This window comes from Pleuronectes platessa, chromosome 2, assembly GCF_947347685.1.
Source record: "Pleuronectes platessa chromosome 2, fPlePla1.1, whole genome shotgun sequence".
In the NCBI taxonomy this organism is placed as follows: domain Eukaryota; kingdom Metazoa; phylum Chordata; class Actinopteri; order Pleuronectiformes; family Pleuronectidae; genus Pleuronectes; species Pleuronectes platessa.
Genome location: NC_070627.1, coordinates 25,181,440 through 25,197,193, shown reverse-complemented (window position 1 = coordinate 25,197,193; position 15,754 = coordinate 25,181,440). Strand labels below are relative to the sequence as shown.

General features: G+C 38.9%; 1 protein-coding gene across 1 annotated transcript in view; it reads right to left on the bottom strand.

The window, feature by feature from the left end:
* The window catches only part of cntn4 (contactin 4), a 157,438-nt gene that overhangs the window by 134,232 nt on the left and 7,452 nt on the right, over nt 1-15,754 (bottom strand). Inside the window, exon 2 of the mRNA XM_053446502.1 lies at nt 7,774-7,893. Coding sequence (XP_053302477.1) covers nt 7,774-7,828 — 55 coding nt within the window. The 5' untranslated portion in view covers nt 7,829-7,893. The remainder of the gene's footprint in view (nt 1-7,773; nt 7,894-15,754) is intronic.

Below are 15,754 nucleotides of genomic sequence, written 5' to 3'. Positions count from 1 at the left end.
ACTGCAATGTGGTGACAACAACTACACAAATCTCCACAAACCACTGGCAAATGGGCTGCTGCCTGCAACATCTAAATTAATATCCCTTTGTGTTCCCCAAAATGTCAAACCGTTCTTTAAATGTAAGGCTGAGGCAGTTGTTGTAAAATGGAGAAAACTTTCAGTAATATATTATAATTTTCAATTATCATCCGGGACTCTTTTTTAAATGCAGCCAGAGCATTCAAGCTCAACATGATTCATACTTACTGCAGCTATTTATGTGTTAAAATGACTTCCTGTTTCCTGGTTGTGTTTCCTTGTCAGAATCCTTCTGTTGTGGGAAAAACACATTTCTCACTTTTCACGCACGGGGCACAGAGCTTATTTGCATTTTACGACAGAGTGCCCATTTGAGAAAATAATTCTGGAAGCCAGGGTCTTTCGCTAACCAAGCAAAAACATGCATATGTCCAATGCGTGTGTGTGTGCTTGTGTGTGTGTGTGTGTGTGTGTGTGTGTGTGTGAAAAGCCGCCCCCTTTAATCTGCTCCACAGAAACTCTCAGGGTAAAGAAATCAACCGGTTTTGAAACAGGTCCCAAAAATCAGAGCCAAAAAAATAAATAAGCACAGCTCAGTGGAAAATGTGCAAGAGGGTGTGAACAGAAAGGTCGCTTGCTGCTATTATCATGGAAGAATAAGCCGGGCCAACGAGCAGGGAATTAGGATTCCCGATGTATGAGGAGAAGGGAGGAATGATTCACAGAGGAAAAAATAAGAAAAATAACCTTAGACATGTACGGATAGTAAATCACCTCCCTATCGGCACAACCCCCCCACCCACCTAATCTACTTCTTCAGAGTTGGCTCACACACAACACATCAGCATCCTTAATGAGTAATGGTTGGGCAACAAAAGAAAGGCATGGTGCGGTCAGTCAATATTTTTCTTTTAAGTTTTATCAACTATAAAACAAATAGAGATAGTTTTAAAACTGCATTCAGAACGTGAAGTGAAATGTGAATATTACTAAATTGTATTAAAAGTCAACATAAAGAACTTCAAATGATGGGCAGGACTCTCTCTCGCACACACACAGCTGGTGTAAACAACTCACAACCCACGACATATCTCGGAGCAGCCGTCCTACAGACCGCAACCGATGTGGCCTGGGCATGATAGACTACAGTTTGCAACATTCGCGTATACCGGCACGAGAGACAAACAATTCATCATCTTTGCATTTTATGAGATCTCATCAAACTAATAAATTCCTGCAGACATGAGACTGGTGATACAGTATGTTTTTTGAATTTGTCACAAATCCCATGAAACCATATTTTTCAAAAAAATAATCTGTCTCTTGGAACAAGTCCCAGTGTGAATCAAAAGGAAGACAACAATTTATGAAAAAGTCATGACAAGTATCATGTTTCTGTTACTGCCCAGGCAGGGAGCACACAAACATGGACACACGGGCAGGCAGGCTGAGGGCGCGCAGGCCAAGGGCTAGTCCAACTGGGAGGAAGACTGGAGGCTAGCCCACTGAGAGACTGGCTGAGATCAGGGGGGTTAGTAAAGTCCTTAAGCCAATCAGACAATGAACTCTTAAGCCACATATTTTGAGATATTTCCTTTGGTGCCATCCTCAAAGCTGCTTCACTGCTCATAGGCCTCTTCCATTCACCATGAATACACACAAGTGTAACAGGATTTCAGGACCCATGTGCAGACAAACAGTCTGCACATTTACAGAGTAAACATACTGTACATCAAGCTTTGCCTACACAGGCATAATAAGTGTTTCAAGGATAAAGTCATCACTTGTTTCATGGGATTTGCGAACAATGTATAAAACTATCTTAAATTACAATTGCAGTCACAAATGGAACATGAGTTTTCAACATGCTTATTCTAATTGTGAAGATTGATCATGATGTTCACCATTTCTGTGGAAGAAACATTCAAACCCTTTACAGCTTCCACAGTAAAAAAGGAAAACATGACGAAAAGCAGAAAGAATCAAATCATATTGAACAGAAATCATCTCCAACACTTGACACTGAGTCCCAGCGCAAACAAATGTTTCCCTAGAAACGCCTGCAGTCACTGGGGTGAGCTGCTCAGCATAGTTCCAACAACCGATCTCCAGACTACAGGCACATATTTCAGTCTTTCGGTGCTTTCTACTCTCTACTACCCTGGAACTCAGACCCTTTTGAAAATTCTTCTCCACATATTTCACAGAAAACTGCAGTTTGTCTTTTAGGTTTTTGTTTGTTAGAGGTTTGTGCTTCTTCATCATTCTACCACAAATCAGCTTTCTCTCAAATATCGATAACAGAGGTAGTGAGCAAAGTCATCATGACCAATATTAACAATGGTAAAATCTGTGAATAACAACAAGATTAACAAATGCTGGGGTCTTCCTCTAATTTCTCCAAGGTAATGTTAATGCCACGCTACAGAAATGGAGCAGAGGCCTGTCATCATACTGTTGCCTGTTGTTGCCGTACAGTCACAGAGTGTACAGGCAGGTGACTAATTTAAAAACGTAATTGGATTTTTAGTTTCAACCGGCACGTGTGTTATTATCGCGCTTTTTATTCATTTCGGCATGAAAAACAAATCAACTTATAACTCCCCAGGCTGAGCAGTGTAACTAAAGCTGCAATAAACATCTGTACAATTCCTTTACCCCCAGCCTACATGAGGTTCACTCCACTTGCAAATCCATTCATCCACCCTGCAGCATAAAGCCATGCCAGACTGCGTATAGTTTTCACTAGTCACTTTTTCAGCAACCTCTCCAATCCATATCAAGGCCTTTGTAAAGTAAGTTTGGGTTCAAACTCAGAAGCGGGAGGTTCACCAATACCAATAACTAGTATTAAAACTGCTTGAGCATAAAATAAAGCTTCACAAACTGCGGCAAGATGTTAATTTCCAGCTCAGCTTAAATCACATAAGAACTGTATATCCTACCCAGAAAGATTGTTTGTAGCAAATGTTCAATTCTGGTGAATTTCGAAAGGAGGATAAACCAATTCTAGACGAAGGGCGAGCCTTTTCACAGCTGCGGTTCATGGCTGTTCTCAGCGGGACTGTCTGCACACGCTGCTCTCACTCTGCACTTTAAAAATGAAGGAAGTCTGTCCTCATTAACCCTGGATTTTCAATGATGTAAATGTGCATACAGTGCTCTCCCTCTAACATCAAGCTGTCTGATGGTTAGGAGACAAATATTCACGATCAAATCATTGTAGAGATCTGAATAAAACCTAAACGTCTCCGAATGGGAGGAGTTCTAGCTCAAGATATAGACAGAATCCGAGGAATCACCTTGCATCAGCTGATGTTTGTGCACATATGTAAGCTGATGTGCCAAGGAAATCCTTTTCAGAGGAGTTGGCACGCGTCAAATCAACAGTGTGTTGAGTGATGCAGTCCACATGTCTTGGTAATGAATGTGATATTTGAGAAAACAACAACAAATCAAATAGTTGTTTAGCCTATATATATTCTTTATTGGTTTTAAAGGCCTTTAATGAACAACATTTCCCATGAGCCCCGCACCAATGTGGATTAAAAAAAGAGAGTGAGAAAACGGCAAACAGCCTTTACAACAGCTGTTTGCCTTTTTTATACAGCAGAGATTACAGCTAAAAAAGTTCAAATTAATTTCAGGAATAGGGTCCAAATCAAATTACATTGATGGTGGTCAATGTTCAAGCTGTACTTTTTTTAAATCATAGAAGTTTAAATAACACAGAGTACTCTAGTTGATGCTTAGGCCTACTTTTATTTTTTAAATAAAAATAACGAAAGAAATGCTGAATAGCGTCAGAGAAGGCTATAGCCTGAGCATGACTTCAAAGCATAAATAATTCCACTAACAACGGCACCAGCTGTTAAAAATGTACCCCGAGATTTATAATCTTGAGGTAATTTAAGGTGAAAGAGACACATTTTTGTTCAACTCAATTACGTATTAACTGCATCTTCAGACACACAACATGATCAGGAAGTTTCAATACTGAACATGATGATGGTTCGTGAAAGACGCTCAAAGACGTGCCTCAGTCCGAAGGAATGGACTGGAACAGTTAGAAAGGGATGAACTGTTCGTTCTTGCTCGAAACCATATGACATCATATATAATACATACTATATGAAAGGATTACTGAAAGGACAAAGCATTTACCGGTAATCGTCAAATGCCATTGGAACTATACTCTCTTACTGTGAGTGTAATCCAAAAAGGTTTTCTTCCATATGTTCCCCCTTAATGCTTTTCTCCATGCCTGAAATGACCTCCGTGATGCATTATCTCCACGAGAGCTCAGCTATACCTCATACTGGGCTGGTCAATTATCACCAGCTGTCGCCTGTGAGCTCGTGATGGACCCACTTTCAGATGAGCAGCCATATCCACACACACACACACACACACATATATATATATATATATATATATATATATATATTGAACTATATTACTTCAAAACAGAGTAGTTGAAAGATCACTTCAACAAATGTGATAATTTAGCGTGCAGAACAGGGCAGGGGGTTCAGGCCTAATGTGCTGAGTAATGAGACGGGGGGTCTCAGCAGGACGGAGACCTCCATAAAAGCCTTTCTTCATCTTGAGTCACCTAATACCTGTTGATTAAACACTCTGAGTGATGCAGCTGATGCTCTCTGGCGACCCCTCCTATTTGTAAAGGAGACAAATTAAAGTCCTCCATCAAAATGTGATCAATGCCACAGAGCCTCTGGCTGGAATGGGCACCACGGCATAATGAAGCTATAATTCAACTTTACTGCGCAGTAAATGAATGATGGACATTTGAAAGAACCCACAGAGGATTTCCTGTTGACTTGCTTCTCAGTCTGAGAATTTAACCTTAATAAACGTACTTTCCAGTATTTCTCTATGTTTTATTAATTCATTTATTCGCTCGCTCACTCACTCACTACCACTTTTTCATTTGAAAAGGCATAAACCTTGTGATGGATATGCCTGGTGTTCACACTAATCTGCTAAAACAGAGAAGTTTGGATACAATGCTGACACCTTATTGGTTTGAAAACTCTGGGGCTGTATTTTAATCTGGACGGGCTGAAACGGAGATGTCTAGAAGCGATGACACAGACGCTTACTGACGCTTAATTCATTGGGTCTTTTCAGTCACAGAGTTGCCCTTCCTGATTAGTGAGGCCACTATCAAATGAGCCCCTCTCCGGATGAAAACAACCAGTATTAGCCTAACCTACCAGTGCAGAACACAACATCGATCACCAGCTTTAAACGTTGCTGATTCTGTGGTCGTTGCTAAAAGCTGTTTTTAATTCTGTATTTTAAAATAATAAAACTCCTACATATGTAGGAAGTAAGGTTGCAAAGGGGCGGACAATTTCCGATAAATTTCCGGAAACTTTCCATGGAAATATTCAGCTCGGGAATTTGGGGAATTTTGAAAAAAAAAAAAATTACACAAATTAAACGCTGAGCACTAAAAACATCATTCAAAACTCTATTTTAAAGATGTATGGAATGCAACACACGCTGCACGTTGAATTTCAACCCTCCACTGTGCATTTCTCCATCACATGCACAGATAATTGCCAGCATCCTGCACACTACAGCAGGGCTTTTGAGGCCTGCTGTAGTGTGCAGGACTAGTCAGGTAAGTTTCAATGATATTACTGGGGAAAATATATTAACATGCTGATTGAGGATTGTTCATCTGTTCATCTAACCTATTTCTATTCATTTATCCATCAATTGTAAAATATTTTTATAGACGATTCCAATTGGCCAACTATTTATATCTCTGGCATTGCTTTACAGTTTTTTTACAAGCTTTTTTCTCATCTTATTCTACAGAACAATGCCACGTGCACTATCTCATGTGTGTGGGGGGGGGGCTTTTCACCCCAGCCAATGTAGAAGGAAAGGCTGTGTACATTTGCAAATACTGTGCAAAGACCTATGTTAAGAATGATACAAAGATGCAGAAGCATATAGTCAAGCGCCCAAAGTTTCCTCAGGGCTCAAATCAGCCTATGACAAAACTAAATGTTTATATTTATGTCTGTATATGACAAGGTAAATACAGTTAGTATAAATTACCCACAACATTTCCAGTTAATTCCCGTTAATTCCCATGGAAAGTTTCCAGCTTTGAATATTCCCGGAATTTTACAACCCTAGTAGGAAGTGATATATTATTGAAGCAATCTGCAATAACTCCTCTGTCCAGTTGGACGTGCATGCCTTCATCATGCCCAGTGTACATCAGTGATGAGTGTTTACAAGCATGGGAGTATGGACTGTATTCAAAGTATAAAATATCTGATGCAGAGCCAAAACACCTTTGTGTGAACAGAGATAATTTTAGTTTCATCTCGTGTGGATGTAGCCTCACTCGTCATTATCATTCAATTTTCTATTTACTGTACCTTAAATACGCTACATATTCTAAGAGGCTTCATGAATGCAGGTAACTCTGCAGTGCTTGGCATGAGATACATTTGAACCAGATCACAAGGAGCCTGAAACAAATCTCTGACTGGATTCATTTTGTTGCCCATGGAATAGGAACAAATATCTGAAAATCCAACTTCACTCTGTGCAATAATTTTATTTCTCTTTTGGCAAACAGGCCAGCATCTACCCGAGCCAGTGAACCAAATATTTTCTTACATCTGTGAGCAGCCTCCAGCAGCAGCAGCAGCAGCAGTGGATGTCTACTGCAGTGCTCACTCCTGTTTACAACCACTCCCCTAACACCTGTGAGCCCAAAACACTTTAACCAATCACATTACTGCTTCGTGCCGATGGTGGTGGTAGTGGTAATCACAAGTCATTAGAACCACAAACTGCACAAGAGAAGTTAAAAAACAATATCTCTGCTGAATTTGTATTATTCATTTAAAGGAGCGATATGAAGCTGTGTGATGTTCTTATTCAGAGTAGACACTCATATAAACATTGCTCCACAGCAATACTAGTGGTCAAAACTCCACAGTACAACTTTGATCGGTGGGGATCTTTTTTTTTTCTTTCTAAATCGGGGCCATAAAAGGGCCACAGTTTACACAGAGGGGCCAATTATATGTCCAACATCTGTGCACAATTCCTAAATCAGTAAGATGCACATTTAAGTAATTCCTTGTTTATCGTTAATTCTATAGCTTTGGGCAAAGCCACACATCATTGAATAAATATTCCCTTCATCAAGGACATTGTGTACTTTAAACGAAGCTTGGAAAATATAAATTCACACATTCAACACATTTTAATGCCCCTGCCCCTACCTTTAATGTGTGAACATTAATTTATTTTTCATTCATATAATTATTCAAATATATTAGATTAAGGGAAGCTTTCTGAAAAAATCTTATTTGTGATCAGTGCAACGAAGTGGAACTGAATATTTTCCTGACATAATGCACTCCCCATCACATTCACATTGATATTGATAACCTTTTCTAAGAGCCAGATACAACACTAGGGCAAAGCCGAAATGCAATATTGCCTGCGATTGAAAATATTTAGCAGACAATGGTTCCCTTTAACAATAATTTCCATGTTGAATGGATTCCAGATTCTTATTATTTCATATCAATGGGGGGAAAATATGTTTTCTCATGACTAATCTTCTTGAGATTGCTCCTTTCCAAACTATGGCTTTCATTCTGTCACCTGCCCCAAATACATATGAATAAGGACTCAGACTTCACAAAGCTTTGGCATGCATCAAAAGTTCTTAATAAGATACTTTACCTGCAAGGCACCCCATAAGTGACTGCAGCACCAGCAGTTTCCATAGCAACATCATCTTCAATTTTGTAGGGTCAAAGTAGTCTCACACTCAATCATAAACGTATGGAATCCGATTTGGACCTGTCGGTAGAAAGAGAAAATGTAAAGGTGAGATTAGTGCGGTGGTAAGGTTCCAATTAGCAGCACATTTTTTCTTTTACCTGCTCAACATGCTCTCATTACAAGGAACAGAGAGCAGAAACGGATAGTAATTATTTATGGTAGAAATCCTAGTAGCTGTACGCTTGTTGTGTTAAGTTGTTAAGCTTGATAAGTGTGACATCGCTTGTGACATATTATCCCTATCCCTATCAAGCAAACCACAATAGCCACACCTGTGAATCTATTCACCATAACATCCATATTTAGCGAGACCTCAATTAGGGTAAGAAAGGAACTAGATTCACATTAGGTTTCAGCGTTTCCCACAAAATGAATTCAATATATTGCTGTAATGGGGGTGCACATGCACCAAGGTCACTCCCACCTGCAACAGATTCCCGGTGACATGTACACAGACTAAAGAGTGAAAGGCAAGTTCTCGATGAGATGCAGAACTGCATTGCATGACACAACTGCAGCTAAAACTATGAGGTCTGACTGTGTGGACGGTAACAACATTATGGACCTTAGCGCAAGCACAAAGCACTTTGCGAGCGAGCATGAGGTAGATCCCGCCTCGTACAACAAGTTAGAGATCTCTTATGTGATCATTAGAGGTATAAAAGTTTGGGTTAATTATGCAACTGCAACTGTTATCACAGGGAGAGACACAGCACTGCAGGACCTTGAAAGTACCAGAGCTTGGACCTGACAACAGGAATCACATGTCACAAATTAACAACAAATTACCATAATGTAAGGCTGTGACTTAGCCCCCAATTACAGGGTTTTACAGAAAACCTACTACAACTTTCAAAAACCAGAAGACTTCAGTGTTTGGCACATGAAAGCAAAGTATCTCATATACATTCGCTTCCACATCTCCAGCAGCTCCAGGGACAGTCGATGAAAGCAAAGTCATTCCTGTAAGTTCTCCTAGCATTGTTCCGACATGAAGCCTCATGGCTTTAATGCTCGTGAAAGCGAAGAGCCAAAAGATGAAAAACCCCTGTAACATCCAGAGGAGATCACTACAGTCGTGGGGCTCTCCCTCACAGGCATTATCTCCCTGCAGTGAGAATTAAAACTCCGGAGTGAGTTGAGTGTCAGGGAGGTAGGACTTCTCAGTGTCTTAAACCTCTGCCACATGAAGGATAGTGAAGGTATGTACGACTCTGAGTAAAAGTCTGCTTGGTTTTTTGTCACAGAGGAAGAGCCAGACATTGTTTTTGTTAGGGACACAGTATTCACTGATACATGACAGTTTTTGACACATTCATTATCTTGATTCAGTGCATGCTGTGCTGAGAACAAAGAGGATTTACAGAGACTCATCTCCCTTGTCAGCGGCCCGCTTTAAAAACAGATTAAGTTGCACAAAAACGTACAAATTGGGTTTTTGCAGAGTTCTTACCACGTAACTGTTGATCATTTAAACTGTCTGCTGCTTTTGTTTACTTTTGCCTAGCCTTATGTTGGCAGTTTTGCCATTTAACTACATCTCTTATGGGCATAGCAATTAATGTCAGTTATGCTATGTGAATGAATGGTATTATACATGTACTTGGACAAATATTTCCGAAAAGAAAAGTGGTAATCAAATAAAAATTCGTTTGGTTAGTAAAGTAAAAAATATTGATGGAATAATACTTTTGAGTTTGTTAATTTAATAATTAATTTCAAGGAATTTCCCTCTTCATTTATGCAATAATTCACTTCTATATTTTTGTGTTGAATACACTGTAAAAGTTGGCATGGAATCAGTGTGATAAGTGGTCTACACAAGTAGAATTAAATATTCAGAAACTTGTTTTATCTCTGAGAAGAGGCTTTTGATAAAAATTTGTGGTTTTGAATTGCTGCAAAGATTTTGCCGACTATCCAGCCATTAGCCGATATCGATTTGATCTTATAAACATATAGTACGAACATATTATGAGTAGCATTGTTTACACTGTGAACAAGAAAAAACTATACAGTCACAAGGTAAACAGTAGATACTTAGTTATTGTAATTCGGAAATCTAATCAAAGATAAGATCATAATTTTGTGTTCCTGCAAAAGCTGAGCTTGTTCAACATTTTTGCTGCGCAGACACACACCCAGACTGGATCCATTCAAACGAACACGAAGCTGCTTTCTCGTAGGACTTAATTCAGCCTAAACACGACCTACGACATAAGCTGATTTATTATATAATGTCTGCGTGAAACACAACCTTCACTGTGACCAGATTTATAAACCGTGAGCAGGTATAGGGAATAGAAGCTTGGTTTCATGCGGCTGTTTTGTTGCATATGTGATGTCAATGAAGACAGATGATCTCAGGGTGTGCCCCAGGATGCAATGTGCTCCAATTTGATGTTTATCACTGAATATGTGGTGACTGTGTAGTGCAGAATGGCTATAATATGCCTAGCAGAAGACTCACATTGTTGCCTGGGTTGTTGAGTTGAGGTAAATGCCTGTCCATTAATATGTTTATCCTGTCCTGTCTCCAAACAGGACAGTGACTAAATGATGTCTTTAGTGGCTGCTTTCCAATCGATTGGAGCTTTAAAGCAACGTCAATTCATTAATCATACTTTAAAACTAGACCAAAAGCTGTATTGGCTGTTGTGCACCCTGATCATTTAATAGCACGTCTTATCTACACCTGTTTATTCATTAGTAGAGCTGCAAGCAGAGTCGTCCTTCATCTGACGCCATGTGACTCTTTTTCTATTGGTCTCGGACAGCTGTTCAGCCTTTACAACTCATTGCTTATCAAAGATTGGCAGTTGCGGGACTGATGGTGGCCAGCTAAAAAATGTAAACATGGTCCAACCCCACTGCCTGGTGTCATTGGTGAGGTGTATATGTCTCTATCAGGGTATTATGTCTGTCTATGGTGGCAAACCGGTTTTCCCCCCCTGGGATCAATAAACATCCTGTCTTATCCTAAGAATAAAAGCAAAACAACCAGTTAAAAGAAGTCTCTGTCACTTTGCGAAGCTCCTGCAGGTAACAAGCACCATCAATCGAACATCTTCTGGGTAAAAATATTTTTCGAAAAGAATCATTGTTTAACAAAAGCCTCTGCAAAATTACAACTATTTGTGTAATGTTGCCGTTACAAAGAAGCACAGGAAAACTCTGTAATTCCACCCTGCTGTGATTCGGTACAGACAGCAGAAAGTTTCCCAACACAGAGAGCAAGAGTGAGACAAAACCCCTGCAAAACATAAAAAGGAACAAGAAAATGTTTGAATAGGCCACGTTCTCATTAATCTCACATTCCCAACCTTCCCGCTCCGTCTCCTGTCTCCAACTACAGAAAAGAGCCCTTTTATCTCCATACATCATATAGAAGGTTGTCAGAATCTTGTCTTGGAGAAATCTATGGTGCACGACTCTGCCTAACTCTTAGAGAGACGTTTTATCCTTTTTAAAGTGTGTCTGGTGAAAAGCTGTAGACACTGTGTCGGTTTTGTTTCCTTATAAAATGTTACACCAGTCTTAATTTGATAGATGAATTTGAACAAAACTTTTATGATGAACGGGCACAAGACAGCGTTTGCTGTAATAATGGTACCTTCAACAACAGGGGCAATAATCAACCATATTGCTGAATACATCACATTTCAAAATTTCAAATGCATATATCAGGAATAATATAAACTGGATTGTGAATCAACTAAAACTGAAAAAGGCAAATTATGATTGCATTATCGTCACTATCTAAGTGACTATAGATAATTCAAGTGTCTATAGATCATATGACAAGTTAAATTGTCTTTAAGCTCACTGTTTTCAGCAGAAAGATGATTTTAGCTCACTTAACACTACCTGATGATCAACAAATAACTTCCAGACAAAGGTAGCAACTAATTGGTTAACATTTAGCTTCAGAGCCAGATACGGGGGAAGATAACATTGATAACATAAACATTTTCCTAACTGTCTCCTACATATAACATGTTTTATTTAAGTCCTTTCATATGCTGCTTGACAAAACCTTAACTGAACACATACTATAAAGAGCTCAGAGGAATCATTTTATATGGGTCTATGATCGATCGATTGACGATTTGGAACTTAGCTGCCCAATTGGCAAATTATTTCCCCCAACGGACTCTGCAGTTTGTAAGTTATGTTTACTTATACCATCATTTTTGTTTATTCTGGACATAGAGTTAATATCAAAATCCAGACCTCACCGCGGGACAGAGACTCTTATGTAATACGATATTTTTTTGGTGTGAGGAATCTTTGGAGGATAGTGCCACCCCTGTATCCACCCCTCCTAACACTACACCAGTTGTTCCCTTGTTCTGAGTTTGGCAAGTTCAAGGAGAGCTACTATATAACTGTAGTTCTTCAATAATGTATACATCTTGAGTTCATCTGATTTGGCAGTAAAGTCTGAATCTATATTGCCCTGGTGGTGCCTCATCAGATCTTACTCATAGAACTGTAGTTATTCTTGGTGACTATTTTTCTTCACTTCCTTAAGATCAGTTTTTTCCCCGACAGTATCAAGAGTTTTGCTTTGGTCCCTCCCCTCCTTTCAGCTCGACTTGATAAAGTACCCCTGCAGCTAAAGATAACACACTATTGAGCAACTCGCAAACTTGCCCTTGCCTATTGCTGCTGTAATCTATTTAGTTACTAAATGCCAGGAAAATGGATGTTGATAAATGTTCTGGCTACACAGATCATATCCATGTTCCTTGCTAACACCAGGTTTACAGGGTTTACCAGTGCTTCTAATTTCATGAGGATGACTCTCTAAATGATGCACTACTTGAATTAATTTGCAAAGACACATTAACAAAAATTGTGGTGATACATCGAACCACAAATTACTGAAGAGAGAGAACTATTGACTTAATAATTGGAGATACAATAAAATAATGACTGATTGTCTTGAATGTATTCCCAACCTCCCATTAACAGTGTAGTATTGAAATAAAAAACACTACTACTATTACTACTGCCGTCACTATTTCCACCAATGCTTAAAATAATACCATTGCCACTTTACTGCTGATAATAGACAGCTACTATAATCAATGCATATCATAAATTTTTTGTAATGCTGATATTCCCTGATTTCCCTCCATAATTTACAAATTTACAACCTCCAACTGCTACTCAACCGTATGCAATATACCCAAGCTGAATTTCTTTAAGAGAAATGACTAGTGATGCAATGGGGCACAAGAGCGGGAGATAAATAACCCAAAAATTGAAAGGTCGACATCTTGCTTAAATTGCTCATGTGAAAAAACAGGACAATAACAACACATAAACAATCAGACCAGGAGGTAAAATAGTAGTCAAAAGGTCAGTTTGCCTGATGCATTCTGAGGAATTCTACAAATCTGACAATACATCGGCTTGTTGGATATTTTTTTCTTTTATGTGATTTAACTGTTTATGGTCAAATATTCTCAGTAACCATAGTAATAATATTAAGCTGAGCAAATCAATTTTATTGGAAAACATCAAAATAATAAACTGGGAGCAGGTAATTACAGACGTTTGCTGTCAGCAGTGTTTAAAGAGTAACAGTACAGGTGTATGAGTGTATGCATTAGAAAAGTATTTCCTACATCGTCAACCAACTGAAATAACAGTCTGTGCAACAGAAAGATAAAAGTGTTATGAAAAAACACAATGATCTCCTCGAAACACGACAAAGCTGAAAGAGTGGCACGACCATGAAATCACTTGCTTTATTCCCCTTCGAGTCAGTGCACTGTTGCCACCCCCCAAAAGATGGTGATGTAAGAAACAGCCCAGAATAAATTCTATTACAAAACCTTGTTCCAAGAAGAGACTGATATCTTTGTGCAGGAGGTGCAGAATCGCAACTTGAACTAAATGAGCTTGGGAAGAGATAACACGTTTGGTTAATGTGCTGCGCCGGGCCTAAGAGATCCATCGTCCAGTGTTCTGTGATATTGGGGCAGAGAGCCAAACCCAGCCGAGCAGAGATGGAGGGAACAATTCAGGTTTAAGAAAGGTGCATCTTACACTCAGTTTCTAACATCTATACAGAATGCGTGGATTCTGGAGTTATACCAGGAGTCGCTGTTATTTCAAGTCAAACTGGCCAGCACTCAATATAAGTAGGGGGGGGGAGGAGCTTTTTAATGATATTTGTTTATGCTCACACGCTGTGCAAATAGTCTGACCTGTCCTGACAACGCTGGCAAGGCGCATGCAAACACCTACTGCTGTTCTCTGCCAGTCAAGATCAAAAACACAGAACTCTACGTGATCATCTTTCTACACATATGTTGCTGTTTTTGAGCAGACCATGCTATTGTGACTGGTTTTAAAAAAGTATTAGCAGATATCTTTAGGAATTGACTGTTATTTTCTTTATCAGCCATATATTCAGTGTCAATCATTTATTTTGTATTCATTATTTAGTGTACAAAATTATGATTAATAATTTCACAGTCTCAAATAGCTCATTTATTTTGATTACCTGACAATAAAACTGAAATTAATTTATTTCGGAATGGTACAAAATGAACGCAGATGTATGCTTATGAAACAAGTGATCAATAATCAACATAGCCATTGATTCTTTTTTATGTTGATCAATAAATGTGTCATTGTGTTTTTTTATTGATCATTTCAGCTATATTCATCAAAACTGAGCATATTTAATAAGAAATGCTTTGGTACATGAATACACTGGGTTGTATCCAGAGATGCAGAATTCATAAAGATTACAGTTCAGGGTCTAATCGGAATGTAACATTAGAAACATTGCACAAGGTCCAGTATGTATTTGGTCTAAGGAAAATCTTTAGATTTGAGTGCCAGTCAGTACAAGGTCCATGGTCTATATAGCAGAACCCAGACAAATGATGTGAATCCTTCTTCTGTAACTTTTCTCTGTATAGAGTTGGGGAAACCACGAATCATTCAAATCCTTCAAAGTCTTTGTACATCTAGTTCTTTCACATTTTAGTTCTTGAAATAAATGGCACCGATTAATATTTCAACCACACTTTAAACCAGTAGAATATACATACTACCCCTAACCCTAACCCTAACACTTGTAACACCAAATTAGCTAAACCCCAAACTGATTAGTGTACACATGTAATGATGTAATAATAACTATAGTGTACTCATGTAATAAAGTAGTAGTGACTAGTGAGTACTTATGTAATAAAGTAGTACTGACTTGGCATTATGACTCTAAATCAATATCGCAAATATTTCAAACTTTCAGCTCGATCATGATTAATGAATGATTATTTGACTCCAGCAGAGGAGTGCGGGCCCTGTACATACGGCAGGGTGACACGGCTCAAGGTACCCTGGCCGTAGTGACTACTTATTACTTGTGTAATATTGTAGTAAAAACTATTGAGAACTCAAAAAATATTGTATTAATGATTATTGAGTACTCATGGAATAATGGAATAATGAGGAGTACATTTTGTAATAATGTTAAGATTATGATGGCAGATTGGCTTCAGGTGTGATGCCCTAACAACATAGAGTATAGTTACTGTTTATGATGTTTATTATAAATAGCTGTAGTCACACTTCAACTTTTGTAGAGTCGCTGTCTCTTTGCTGCTGTCTCATTAAGCAAAAAGGACCGAATTTAATTGCCTTCCACTGTCATTTCCATACGGTCACCATCCATGTCCCCAGCTGTACGGTTACTGTGTAACAGGTCTAGCTGCAGTAGGGTTAGCATACATGGGCAGCAGCACCTAAGTTGTGAAATCATTTACATATGCCATAGGCCTGAGGCTTAATTTTAGACTCCATACTGCTATGTTGAGCTCTGTGTACAGCTGCGGTGCTGCTAAAGCCGAGC